The sequence below is a fragment of the Pleurodeles waltl genome, chromosome 7, assembly GCF_031143425.1.
Source record: "Pleurodeles waltl isolate 20211129_DDA chromosome 7, aPleWal1.hap1.20221129, whole genome shotgun sequence".
NCBI classification, from domain to species: Eukaryota; Metazoa; Chordata; class Amphibia; order Caudata; family Salamandridae; genus Pleurodeles; species Pleurodeles waltl.
The window spans coordinates 131,465,915-131,480,041 of NC_090446.1; the positions used below are offsets into that span (position 1 = coordinate 131,465,915).

General features: G+C 44.6%; 1 protein-coding gene across 3 annotated transcripts in view; it reads left to right on the forward strand.

The window, feature by feature from the left end:
* TBC1D20 (TBC1 domain family member 20) overlaps window positions 1-14,127 on the forward strand; it is a 72,840-nt gene that overhangs the window by 23,847 nt on the left and 34,866 nt on the right. For all 3 annotated transcript variants that reach the window (XM_069243320.1, XM_069243318.1, XM_069243321.1), the window contains 4 exons: window positions 5,692-5,877; window positions 6,341-6,421; window positions 7,641-7,827; window positions 10,882-10,983. In XM_069243320.1, the coding sequence (XP_069099421.1) occupies window positions 5,778-5,877; window positions 6,341-6,421; window positions 7,641-7,827; window positions 10,882-10,983 (470 nt within the window). In that variant the 5' untranslated portion in view covers window positions 5,692-5,777. The remainder of the gene's footprint in view (window positions 1-5,691; window positions 5,878-6,340; window positions 6,422-7,640; window positions 7,828-10,881; window positions 10,984-14,127) is intronic.

The following is a 14,127-nucleotide window of genomic DNA, read 5'->3' on the forward strand; positions in this document are numbered from 1 at the left end:
GTAATTCACAGTGCAAGATCAAGCGCAGTCCAGTCCTACATTTGTTCTTTGTACATTTCTGTGGGTAGGACCACACTGCTGACTGAGGTTGCATGTGTCCTTTGTGCTACGGGTGGCCAGAGGTGTTGTCTGGACTTCACAAAGAAGGGGCAGTCACGTACACACGCCCATCCTTTTTGATGAACATCTGCAACACTCAACTCTTACGTTAGGAAATGATGCAGATTACAGAGGCTGGGCACACAGCTCACACATGGTCATCAGCAGGTTGAACAGGCAGCAATGCAGGTTTCAGGCGCCCATGATCATCTTGCGTGGAAGATGATACTGCTATTCCGGGTTCAGGTGCAGTGGCCTCTTGCAGTTATCGGGCTCAGAACATGATGTGGTAATGCAGGGTTCAGGTTGGCTGAGCACCAGGTTCATATCCTAGTCTTGGCAGGCTCTGCTTCTCTAGATTCATGGCAAGAAGTTCATGCTGAACAGGTAGATTCTCTCCATCCAAGCATCACAGCGCAGATCCTTTAGAAACGGCAGAGTTTCTTCTCAGCAGTGGGATATATTCTTTACCCCTGAAAGGGAGAGGGCCACAGATTTTACTCACCCCGTTTCTGTAGCTCTTTTAGCGAAAAGGTGAGTACTAGTTATGCTAGAGTGGCCAGGTTACATCATGTCCTGGAGGCAGCTAATTTTGCCAAATGTCCAGTTAAGTTGAAAGCTCACACTGACCCGTTTGAGATAATGAGTCCTGGGTAAATGCATAATTTCTTTGGTGCACGTGCTCTTTAGCAACAGGAACATAGCAGGGGCATCCTCGCCAATAATGCAAGCAAAGAACAAGGAGCCCACATTCTCTGCTTGGAACAAAAAAAACGGCGGTTGTTGGAGTTTCCGTAGGCCACTCATACTCCTGGGATCTGGTGCCTCTGCTCCTTTTGCACAATTTGAAAGCATCACCACTTTGACAGTAAAATGCTACTTTCCTTTGTGTAGATTCCACGTGGTCAGTTCTGCTCCAAGCATCCCGTATGGGGTAGGGGCAGACAGCCAATCTTTCTTTGAAGGGTGTGTTCCAGGCCATTATCTTTAAGGATTTGTTCTGTCTCCAAATCACACCTTGTCCTTCTGGTGCTGGATGAATTTCAGTCATTTAAAACAAATGATCTCTGCTAGAAAACGATTGGTCACTTTACTCTGCACCACTATATGCCACTGCACTCTACTAATGCACTCTGCGCCAAAGCATTCTACGCCAAAGCACTCTATGCCACTACACACTTCGCCAGTCTAATCTACTGTGCACCACTGCACTATGCCACTTCATTCTACCACACTCTATTATGCATCACTGCACCTTTTGCCACTGCACTCTACACCAGCCCAGTCTAGGCCTCCCCAGTCTGCTCCATTCCAATCTGCCACACTGCACTCTGTGCCCCTGAAACTCTATGCAACTACTCTATGTGACTCCACTCTACTCTGCACCACTTCACTCTGCGTCACTGTCTATTCTGAAACACTCTATTCTACGGAACGGAACCCCACTCCACTCCACTCAACTCTATACTACTGGACTTTACGCCACTTTAGTCTACTTTGCACCACTCTACTGTACGCCTCTGCACTCTACCCTGCACCACTTCCCTCATCTTCACTCTACTCTGAAATAATCTACTCAACGCTACTGCACTCTATACCACTCTACTTCACTATTTGCTACTGCACTCTATGCTATCTCACTCTGTGCTGTTCTACTCTGCTCTGCATCAGTCTTCTCCTCGCCACTGCCACTTTACTTTAAACCACGGCAGTCAACACCACTTTACTCAAAACCAATGCACTCTACGCCAGCTACTCTGCTTTACTGCACTCTATGCCCCTATACTCTGCAACGCTATGCCCCTGCATGCTACACCACTCTATTCTTCTCTACAGCACTGCACTCTACCCCACTGCTTGATGCACCACTACACTCTGTGCCTCTGTATGCCACTGCACTCTACTCTGCACCCCTCAACTCTTTGCCACGGTACTGCACTCTGCGTCACTACACTCTTCATCACTCCATGCCTCTCTAATCTATTATGCACCACTGCACTTCCCGCCCCTCTCTTTGCTACACCTCTGTACTCTGCCTTGCACTGCTCCACTCAACTGTGATCCACTCTATTCTGCTCCTAAACAATCTACTGAATGCCACTGCAGTCTCCACCAGTGCACTCTGCACCACTTTACTAAAAAACAGTGCTCTCTAGGCCTCCATATACTTTGCCAATCTGCTTTGCACAACTGTACTCTACGACGCCCCAGTCTACGATGCTCTATGCCCCTCTACAACACTACTTCAATCTACAACACTATGCAGCTCCCTCTGTGCCACTCCATGCCACGTAACGTCACTCTATTCTATGACAAACTACTCTACTTCACACTGACACTCTATGCCACTTGACTCTAAGACTCTACCCTGCCTTCCACTCTCCTACACTACTCCACTCTGACAATCTACTCTGCCATTCTACTGCTACACTACTCCACTCTATACCTCTCTACTCTGGCAATATACTCAGCTCAGTCCCACTATACTCTACAACACAGTAGTCTAGTCTATGCAACATCCTCTGCCATTCCACTCTACACCACTCCACAACAATCTATGCCACTCCACTCTGACACTTTGTGCCTCTCTTCTCCACAGCACTCTTATTCACCCCACGACACTCCATGCCACTCAACTCTGCACCACTTGGACACTCCACTCCATAACACTCTCCTTTACACCACTAACTTTTAGCCATGCTGATCAGCAGCCACACTGGTGTTCAACAAGGCTACAACATATATTGGCAAAGCCAGTGGCTCTTGCATAGGTGAGACCTATTGACTTTGCAAGTGCTTATTTAAAGCAGTCAACCCTTTGAACATTAAAAAAAAAAAAAATGTTTTTATTGAATTTGCAAATAGTGTAACTAAAACTAAAGGACAGCATGTATTAATATTGAGGAGTGTCCAATTCCGTAGGTCTGTTGGCACACTACAGTTACAGATTGATGTTATCCATTGGAATGATACAGTGCTTTTCTACAGTGATGCTTACCCCAGATTGATCCTGACCCACATAAGGCTCCCTAGCTGGTCTAGGTTAGTCACTTCAGTCTGATCCATCATAATGTCAGAGTTCAGCTTGATGCAAGTGGCAGAACTTACTCTTAATTATCAGTGAGTCTGCATTTGGTGCCATACACATAACTGATGCAGTCTTCTTTCTATTTTGCATACTCTAAACCTAGAACATACTCTTTGTGAGGTGGAGCAGCAGGCTACATCCAGTACATAACACATCTGAGTGCTCAAGTAATAACTCTTGCAAAAATGTGGTATCATTTTCTCTCTGCATTCCTATTCCTTTACTTCAGTTTTGCAACAATATAATCTGGCATTAGAAATGTGTGGTTGCTTCCGTGACATTAAGCCCTAATGCTACTCAAAATCGCAAACTCAAACATTTGTTGTGCTTGGTTGTTTATGGTCCCCTGTAGGCTGTATAAATGACAGAGGTGGTGTGCCATTTACTGTAGCCTTTTATTGGAGCAGTGGAATTTGGCGATTACTGGTTCCTACTTCTGTGGAATAAGGCTGCTTACCACTGTCCCAGGACCACAATACTGTTCCACTCATTAAAATGGCCTCATACTCACTTTTAGTACTTGACTCTCAGGGTAACCGGGTAGAGCAGTCAGTTACCCTGATATGGAGGAACCTAGAAACACAAAATGTAGTGTATAGCAATAGATAAATTAACTAACTACTTTAATGTCCCATCAGCACTTTTGAAGAACGAAAAAGACTCTAATAGTAGTTAAGCAAATAGAAAATTTAAATCTATGATCTACAATGAAAATCAGAAGTGCTTAATGCTCTTTGGGTTACACGATCAATCCTAAAAGTGTATGTAGGACCAACTTACTAGACATATAATAAACTCTGCACCCTACGGCCAGGATAACTGGATTATATGACGACAGAGGAGTAATTTATGTCAGACTGAATTAGGTGGCAAGGCAAAGGCAAGTTATACACCATTATGGGGCACAGTCTATTTCAGTATTTTCTTTGTAACACTTCGATACGAAAAGGAGCCCCAAGCTAACCAGAATACAAACTTCTTATGAAAGAAAATTATGCACATTCATTAAATCCAATTGAAAATGTTGTTCCCCTCCAAATAATTATATTGTCAATCAACAGAAGCACAGAAGACCCACTTTATTGACCCATTCCCTTTTAACTCCAGGGAGAAAAACATTTAACATTGCACACAGCAGAAAAGTTATGTTTTAAAACTTGTTTTCAGTTTTGAATTTTCTTGTGCTCTACTGAACATTATGGTACAGTCCATATGCATATTGTAAGATTCTTGCTAGAAGACACTAAGAATCAAAACATCAGGCCTTAAAAAGAAAAGTAAGATGTTTTGGTATCTTTCTGCATTCCCAACAACCGTTTAAGAGGTCTGCTGCTTTGAGGACAGTGTCTGTGGTGTAACATATTTGCACGATCAACCAAACAAAATATATATTCACGACAAAGAAGTAATCTTTGTTTTCGATCTAGTTAAATTCAATCATAATATTAATGGATTGTTTTGATGCTGAAGATCCAAACTCTTCTCCAGTCCTTTCAGTTGGTTTCATTAGCACTGTCTCGGCAAAGGATAAACCTCATTACACCCGGCTTAATACCTCGATTCTGCACTCCACAATTGATCACAACTTTTGAAAGAGTCTGAATCTGTGTTGCACCACATTCACTGTGTATTGTTTAGCGACTTTTGATTTTTTTTGTGTTAGAAACAATTGAAGCAGTTTAAATTTGCAAATTATGCAGCAGACGATGTAATGTGGCAAAATCAAAAATTTGTGGAATAGAAGACATTTGTAGAATTGAGTCCACACCTATATATCTTCTAAGATATGTAGATCATCAAAGTACTTGTATGGCTATACTTGTGTAGTTGAGAATAGCGAAACTATAATTCCCTTCAAAATGTTTTGAAGTTTGATATTCTAGCTACGATATTTTGTTCAAGTTATTTAAAACTCGGTGCTTTGGTTATATTCTGATCTTGAACTTTGGTAGTGTAGCATTCAAAACTAAGAAGTTTAGGAGGTAGAAACATAGACCAAAAATTAAGTATTGGCTGGCAGGTGTGTAGGATTAGAGTCCTGGTGAAAAGGTTGGGCAAAGACCATCATATTCCGGTTACTTTTAGTGCTTTATTGGCTGCAATTTACTTAGCAGTTCTGTTTGCACACTGTGCTCCTCTGTTGATCTCAGAGACCAGATAGTTCTTTGTAGTCAGCATAGACCATGTCAATGGCAGAAGCATAAAAGATAAGGCTGTGGAGCTAATTAATGAGTTAGTGTTCTTGATGGAAAGGGAAATCTTTATGAAGGTAAATACTAGAAGAAGTGTGAAAGTAGCAAAATGATAGTGATGATGCGACCTGTCTTGCTGATTGTACAGTGCTGAAACATGTTTTTTGTGTTTATTTCTTTAGAAGATCAGAGAATTTAATGGTTACCACTCTGCCCTTCTGGAGGGAAAAGCAGTTGCTGCTCTGTGGCAGGAGGCGGGAGCAATTCTCGAGTCGTATTATTTTGTGCCTGATTTATGTTACTTTTTTACAGACCCTGATTTCAAGAGGAGAAGGAAGGAGGTAGAGATCAATCAAGCTCTCCGCCGGGAGCCCAGCGATGTTGCTGTTCTCAGGCGTATGGCGATCAGTGAAGGTGGACTTTTGACAGATAAGATTCGGTGCCAGGTTTGGCCAAAGCTCCTTAATGTGAACATAGATGATCTGCCTCCTACACCAGGTCAGTAAATGCTTTTATCTGGCAAATATGTGAGTGAAGGGGCTGGTGCTTGAGGTTAATGCAGTTTTGGGAGAGGTAGAGGATCTCTGTGTACTAGATGGGCAATTAACTGGTGCTGTCTTTGTGAGGGGCATGGATGGTTCCATCTGGGGGAAGGAATGTTTGGTTGCTATTGTCCTGAGTGAGGGCAGTTAGGAGTTTGGTGCCAGTGCATTGTAAGATATGGGCTTTCTTGTCACCACAGTATTAGGGGAGTGTGGGTGATAGTTTGGTGCTGAGGTAGTGTTTAAGAGAAGATGTTTTGATTCTTAGATGCTGCAGAGTGAGAAAGGAAGATGTGTAGGTATGCCGTGCTTTGGTATGTTAATGGTATTTTATATTGAAAAATACGGAAAATATGATCAAACCATGTCAATTTTGGAATAAGAATTTAAGCAGCCAAGTTATTTTATTTTGCTGTCAGATGCGGACCTGCGAAAGAATAACAAGGATTATGACCAGGTGTTAATGGATGTCCGCCGTTCGCTCCGCCGCTTTCCGCCAGGTGAGCTTTTCCAGGACCCCAGCATTTTGTCTCATGCTGTTGTTGGTTTAATTTGGACAGTCCTGCTATTGCTAATACCAAGGCCATTTTCTACCTTTGAATATATTAGGCCGTATAGAGCAATGTTGATGACATTTCATGTAAAATAAAGGTGACGGCGAAACTGTGGATTTGCTGATGGTCTTTGCGTCAATCGGGGAGTTAGCCTACTGATGTCTTAATGGTTTTGAAGAACTAAACATCTTTTTTGGAAGAGCACAACTCTCCATTTTAAGACAAAGATGGCATATTGCTTATGCCTGGACTCGCAGGAAAAGGAGCATTCTGAGTTGCAGGATACTTTACTAGGGAAAAAAAAGAATTTCACAAAGATTTGTGAAGGCACAGGATTATTCCTGACTTTGGTGTCCCCCGTCTGGAACAAATTGAGTGTGTATTCCTTTTATCCCCGTAAATGTTCCTGTTAAAAGTGTATTTGTATGCTTTCCTAAATGTAAAACGTGCTTTTGGAAAGTCATATGAGGTCCTTTCTTTAAAATAAAAAAAAAATAAAAAAAAAGTTGCGGAAATGGTTTAGGTGCCAGGAGTGACAGGTGAATGGGGCAGAATTCTAATAGATTGTGTTGAGATACAGTCAACACAGAAGGATGACTGCCACCTGCGCAGAGCCTTGACCTGAGTGCATCTAATTAAAGATGTGGCTGGCATAGTCTTTAAGGGATGGGTTGTGGTGAAACTGTTGGAGACCAGTCTAATCAACATTAAACATGAAGGTTGGGTTCAGACAAGAGTTAGACAACTGTGATCGGTAATAAGCTGTGATTGTATGGGTTGAGGCCATATTCGGGGCTTTGTATGGGATTAGACACACTTTCCGCTTGATGTAAATAACTTTTAGTACAAATCTGAGAATACCGGGGATTCCTGAAAGTTGAAGATGTTGCGGATGACTTCTGAGGATGGTAAGTTTCCGGCACTCGAAGGCCGTGGCTGCTGAGTGTTAGGGCTTAACTTGGTATAATGAAGACTCTTGCCTTGAAAAAGGTATGCGATTCTTGACTGACTTTGAAGGTTCATTTTCCCCTCTCAAAATATTCCAGATGAGCAGTAACCAAGCAGTGAGGTTTGGATGTCACAGTGGTAGAACTGACTGAGATGCATTCTGTGTTTCAAGGTATAGGAACCACACAAGTCACTTCGATGTTTCTTCCTTTTGTAGGCATGCCAGATCAGCAGAGAGCTGGACTTCAGGAAGAACTGATTGACATCATCCTCCACGTGCTACAACGTAATCCCCAACTGCACTACTACCAAGGGTACCACGACATTGTAGTAACATTCCTACTTGTGGTGGGAAAGAGAATGGCAACGGCACTCGTGGAGAAGTTATCCACTCATCACCTCAGGTGTGCATCACTCATCACCATTGTAAGGAAATGCCTCCTTGGCATGGTTACCCCCTGACTTTTTGCCTTTGCTGATGCTATGTTTTGATTTGAAAGTGTGCTGAGGCCTGCTAACCAGGCCCCAGCACCAGTGTTCTTTCCCTAACCTGTACTTTTGTTTACACAATTGGCACACCTTGGCATCCAGGTAAGTCCCTTGTAACTGGTAGCACTGGTACCAAGGGCCCTGATGCCAGGGAAGGTCTCTAAGGGCTGCAGCATATCTTATGCCACCCTGGGGACCCCTCACTCAGCACAGACACACTGCTTGCCAGCTTGTGTGTGCTGGTGAGGACAAAACAAGTAAGTCGACATGGCACTCCCCTCAGGGTGCCATGCCAACCTCACACTGCCTATGCAGTATAGATAAGTCACCCCTCTAGCAGGCCTTACAGCCCTAAGGCAGGGTGCACTATACCATAGGTGAGGGCACCAGTGCATGAGCACTGTGCCCCTACAGTGTCTAAGCAAAACCTTAGACATTGTAAGTGCAGGGTAGCCATAAGAGTATATGGTCTGGGAGTCTGTCAAACACGAACTCCCCAGCACCATAACGGCTACACTGAAAACTGGGAAGTTTGGTATCAAACTTCTCAGCACAATAAATGCACACTGATGCCAGTGTACATTTTACTGTAACATACACCCCAGAGGCCACCTTAGAGGTGCCCCCTGAAACCTTAACCAACTACCCGTGTAGGCTGACTGGTTTTAGCAGCCTGCCACACTCGAGACATGTTGCTGGCCACATGGGGAGAGTGCCTTTGTCACTCTGTGGCTAGTAACAAAGCCTGCACTGGGTGGAGATGCTTATCACCTCCCCCTTGCAGGAGCTGTAACACCTGGCGGTGAGCCTCAAAGGCTCACCCCCTTTGTTACAGCACCACAGGGCATTTCAGCTAGTGGAGTTGCCCGCCCCCTCCGGCCACGGCCCCACTTTTGGCGGCAAGGCTGGAGGAGATAATGAGAAAAACAAGGAGGAGTCACTGACCAGTCAGGACAGCTCCTAAGGCAACCTGAGCTGAAGTGACTCTGACTTTTAGGAATCCTCCATCTTGCAGATGGAGGATCCCCCCCAATAGGGATAGGAATGCGACCCCCTCCCCTTGGGAGGAGGCACAAAGAGGGTGTAGCCACCCTCAGGGTTAGTAGCCATTGGCTACTGCCCTCCCTGACCTAAACACACCCCTAAATTCTGTATTTAGGGTCTCCCCTGAACCTAGGAACTCAGATTCCTGCAACCTAAGAAGAAGACTGCTGAGCTGAAAAACCCTGCAGAGAAGACTGAGACACCAACTGCTTTGGGCCCAGCTCTACCGGCCTGTCTCCCCCCTTCTGAAGAAACTGCTCCAGCGACGCTTTCCCCAGGACCAGCGACCTCTGAATCCTCAGAGGACTGCCCTGCTCTAGAAGGACCAAGAAACTCCAGAGAACAGCGGCCCTGTTCACCAAAGACTGCAACTTTGTTTCCAAAGAAGCAACTTCAAGACAACTGCGTTTCCCGCCGGAAGCGTGAGACTTGCAACTCTGCACCCGACGCCCCCGGCTCGACTTGTGGAGAAACAACACTTCAGGGAGGACTCCCCGGCGACTCCGAGACTGAGTAACCAGAGTTGCCCCACCCCCTGAGCCCCCACAGCGACGCCTGCAGAGGGAATCCCAAGGCTTCCCCTGACCGTGACTGCCTGACTCCCAGATCCCGACGCCTGGAAAAGACCCTGCACCCGCAGCCCCCAGGACCTGAAAGATCGGAACTCCAGTGCAGGAGTGACCCCCAGGAGGCCCTCTCCCTTGCCCAGGTGGTGGCTACCCCGAGGAGCCCCCCCCCTTGCCTGCCTGCATCGCTGAAGAGACCCCTTGGTCTCCCATTGATTCCAATTGAAAACCCGACGTGTGTTTGCACACTGAACTCGGCCGCCCCTGTGCTGCTGAGGGTGTACTTCCTGTGCTAACTTGTGTCCCCCCGGTGCCCTACAAAACCGCCCTGGTCTGCCCTCCGAAGACGCGGGTACTTACCTGCTGGCAGACTGGAACCGGGGCACCCCCTTCTCCATTGAAGCCTATGCGTTTTGGGCACCACTTTGACCTCTGCACCTGACCGGCCCTGAGCTGCTGGTGTGGTAACTTTGGGGTTGCTCTGAACCCCCAACGGTGGGCTACCTTGGACCCAAACTTGAACCCCGTAGGTGGTTTACTTACCTGCAAAAGCTAACAAACTCTTGTTCCCCCTAGGAACTGTGAAAATTGCACTAAGTGTCTAGTTTTAAAATAGCTATGTGTTTTATTTGAAAAGTTCCTAAAGTACCTACCTGCAATACCTTTCATTTAAAGTACTACATGTAAAATTTGAACCTGTGGTTCTTAAAATAAACTAAGAAAATATATTTTTCTATACAAAAACCTATTGGCCTGGAATTGTCTGAGTGTGTGTTCCTCATTTACTGCCTGTGTGTGTACAACAAATGCTTAACACTACTCCTTTTGATAAGCCTACTGCTCGACCACACTACCACAAAATAGAGCATTAGTATTATCTCTTTTTGCCACTATCTTACCTCTAAGGGGAACCCTTGGACTCTGTGCATACTATTCCTTACTTTGAAATAGTGCATACAGAGCCACCTTCCTACAACCATACACGCATTGGTAATAGTAGTGAAATAAGCAAGGTTTAGAGACATTACTCACAAATGTGTAGTGAAACAGTCCAATTGGGAAGGGCTAAAGGATGCAGGGTAGCTGACCTGAGAAGTGAGTGCTAAGAATACAGGAAGTCGTGCTGAAGCTTGAAGAGACCACCAATGAAGGTGCCCCCTCATGGGTTTGGGGGAAGACTACAAGAATTATATTACTAATGCTTCGGCAGATTGGTTTGAGGTGCATTCATTTGTATAACTGAGTCTGACTGTAAGGTGAGAAAATCTTGAAATGTGGATGCTATGAATAGGTGGAAAATACAGAACTGACAGGTAAGGATTTTCCCACACATCCTCAGCTTCCTCTGTTTTGTTACAGGGATTTCATGGATCCAACAATGGACAACACCAAACACATTCTAAATTACTTGATGCCTATAATTGACCAAGTAAACCCAGAGCTGCACGACTTCATGCAACGGTAAGTGGATGTGCACTATTGTCCTAGTATCACTGTTTTGTTTTTAGTGGTAAGCAGTAGTGAGTTTTATGTGTGAAATGGAGTGCTGTTCCTTTTGTGCAGAGGAACATGCTTCTGATTCCCACTCAGCTTTGTTACACTGGTTAAAAGACCAGTGCACAGCTAGTAACCTTGTTAGCAGTAGAGCACACCCCCCAATGCCCTGAATCACCTTTCCCCTAGATGGAGGTCATGTGCTCCAGACACAATAAGTTTGAATTAATAGAAAAAAGAGCACTTCCCTTGCAGGCCACTAGCAGGTTAAGTCATACAGAAGCACTGCTTCATTCTTGTAAACAAGTCACATTGTTCAGATTTAGCATGCACGTATTGCTAATTATGGCAAATGCCACTTTAATTCTATGACCAGTGACACGTCTTCCTGGTTTGTCAGGTTGGTAAATTCAAAGGATTGGTGTTTACTTTGCACAACAGCACTCCTTTGAGTTACGAGTAGGTGATTCAGTGCACTGAGCTCTCCTTTGGGCAATGTCTAGAGTGACTAGATCTAGGTTCTCCAACCTTTTCTGTATTGAGAGCTGCTTCTGCTCAAGGAAGTCCTCCAGAGCAAAAAGAAAATTTTATGACTGTAAAATAGTGACTACAAATGTTAACAATACATTATGAACAATCCAGGCAGGATTATCATTAGGGGCCACCCATGCTTTTCAGTCGAGGTTATCAGCAGAAATGCCAGGAAAAAGCCTAGTAATATTAAATGCCTCCACCTGAAACACCAACTGAAGTGTCAAGTGCCCTTTGGTACAGAGGACATGACCACAGCATAGGTTTCCCCAGCTCAGCTATAGACTTAATTACATTTTGAAATTGCAACCTTTTGTCTTCAAAGGCGTACCATTTAAAAAAAAAAAATACATTCTATTAAATACCACTTTTCATTTTGGACAACCAAACTCAGTGGTCCAAAACAAATGTTTTCTGTAAAATACAATTTTTGCCTTCGAAAGAACGTTTCTTTTTCAGGAAATCATGTCCCTAAGTATCATCTGTTGAATTTAGTACTTGTGTGCAGATTCCTGGCATTGACAGATTCTGGATCAGTTTCACTCTGTTGGAGCTCTTTAGTCCGGTGCCACTGAAACCAAGAAACTTCTTAAATTTCTCATTGCCGAAAGGTCTTTACGTCGAGTCCTACTTGAAAAAAAAAAAAGAAAAAATAGGCTACCTATTGAGAGAGATTTGAGTTCTCGCATGAAATAAGGCCACAAGCACAGTTCCAGAAATGTAAACCTGGACTCTATTCCTAAAAATGGAGAATAAATATTGAGCAAAATTACACCAAAACAACATGTTTTTGAATTTTCAAAGTTTTTTTGAAGTGTAAAGTACCAATCAGAAGTCACTGTTGGTTGTTGACTGGGGACCTAAGTGTGATTTCAGGCTGATAGTGATGGAACACGGGTCAAATGCACCAAGTGGGTTGTCCCGTTCTAAGAATCTACCTTCTAACTTAGTCCCTGTAATGGAACTTGAAACCCTCTAGAAGGGCAAGGTTGCAGGCTGTATATGATGAAGTCCTCTCAAAGCCGAATAGCTGCCATACAAGGTCCCACTGAAGCCATTGGTTTTGGAGGAAATCTCAGAGTGGGAGAAATAGTTTTCACATCTGCTGATGCCCTCTCATAGAGTGTATACTTTTGCACGTTTCCCTGATCGGGATTTCTAACTCCAGTGTTTCTTTTTAAGCTTTGCAAAATCCTCCATCGAGACAAGCCTCAAATTGAAGTCCACTCAAAATTAGACACCTCTGCTGTGAGATTCTGCAGACTCTTTGGAGGTCTTGGAAGTCTGAATTCCCAACTTTTCAGACTTTCAGGAGCAGCTTCCATTGGTCTCTTCTAAGGCTCCTGGGACCTCAGGGACATACTTTAGGGGGCAATATCACTCTGAGGGTACCAGCAGGGTCCAGTCCCGGTCTAGTTGCTACTGATCAGTTAGGTATTTCAAGAAAAAAGCCTCTTGCAAATCGTGTCCCTGTGACTATTGAGGGGGGGGGGGGCTCAGCCAACTGACCCTTGGACTGCATTTCATAGTCCTGGGTGCAAGCAAGACCAAGTCCAGCTATCCTTGTCTCAACACAGGTCTCAGACAGCAAATCTAGACTTATTCTATTCATCCACGCGTCCAGAAAATGTTTTGATGAGGTACCACTTTTGTAGGATTTACTAGCTAGTGGGTGGTGGTGACTCCTGTTTGCTTCCTAATCAGTGATCAAAAAGCTCCCAAGGGCAACCTTCCTCACTTTTACAGCACATCCTATGTGGATTACTGCAAACTATCCCACAGTGCATTTCCTGATGGATATTTCTACCTGCAGCTTAGTCACCTGTAGCACATCCCCGTGCATCAGACTGGACCTGGCAAACCTCAGAGTATGACACAGGTAGAAAGTGCACAACACAGTTCACACAGTAAGTGATGTCCACGGACACCTGGGAGGCCATAAAGTGCCCCCCCAGGTGCATCAACATTGGTTCCCTTTTTTTCACACCTGTGAGACTTCGATCACTGAGGAAATTCCCCCCACAAATAATATAGAACTTTGCAGTACCTTTTCTCTTCTAAGAAAATCAGATTTTAAACCCTACAAGCATTGCGAAGGACAAATGTCCATCACAGACCCCCACTCAGTTTGTTTGTGCTGTGTAGGGTCTGACCATGACTCCAAGGCCTGCTCCTCGTCTCACTCTGAACCTCAAGGCCATCAAGAAGTGGGAGGGCAAACTCTTTATGCCACGGTGAAAGACAAACGCTGGTGTTGAAAGCATTCCAGATGTCGGTACTGCTCCCCATCCACTAAGTGGGAAAAGAACCGTAGGAAAACAAAGAAGCACTTGCGAGGTAAGTTGTCCAGATGCTCTACTGCTCTGACAGGAGCATGCAGGGGGATAGAGTATCCACCAGAAAGATCCTTACTGCACGTAATTAACTTTTTCATTCTGAGATAAATCCAAACTGGCAAAACCTTTTTGCCCTTGGAGGTGCTGGTGTGCAGGCCAAGGGTGTTTAGGAAAAAGAGCAGCTCCCCACGTTCTCAACACCAACTAGGCCAAAGACCAGCCTCTTCTACTAGGCTGGTGCCAC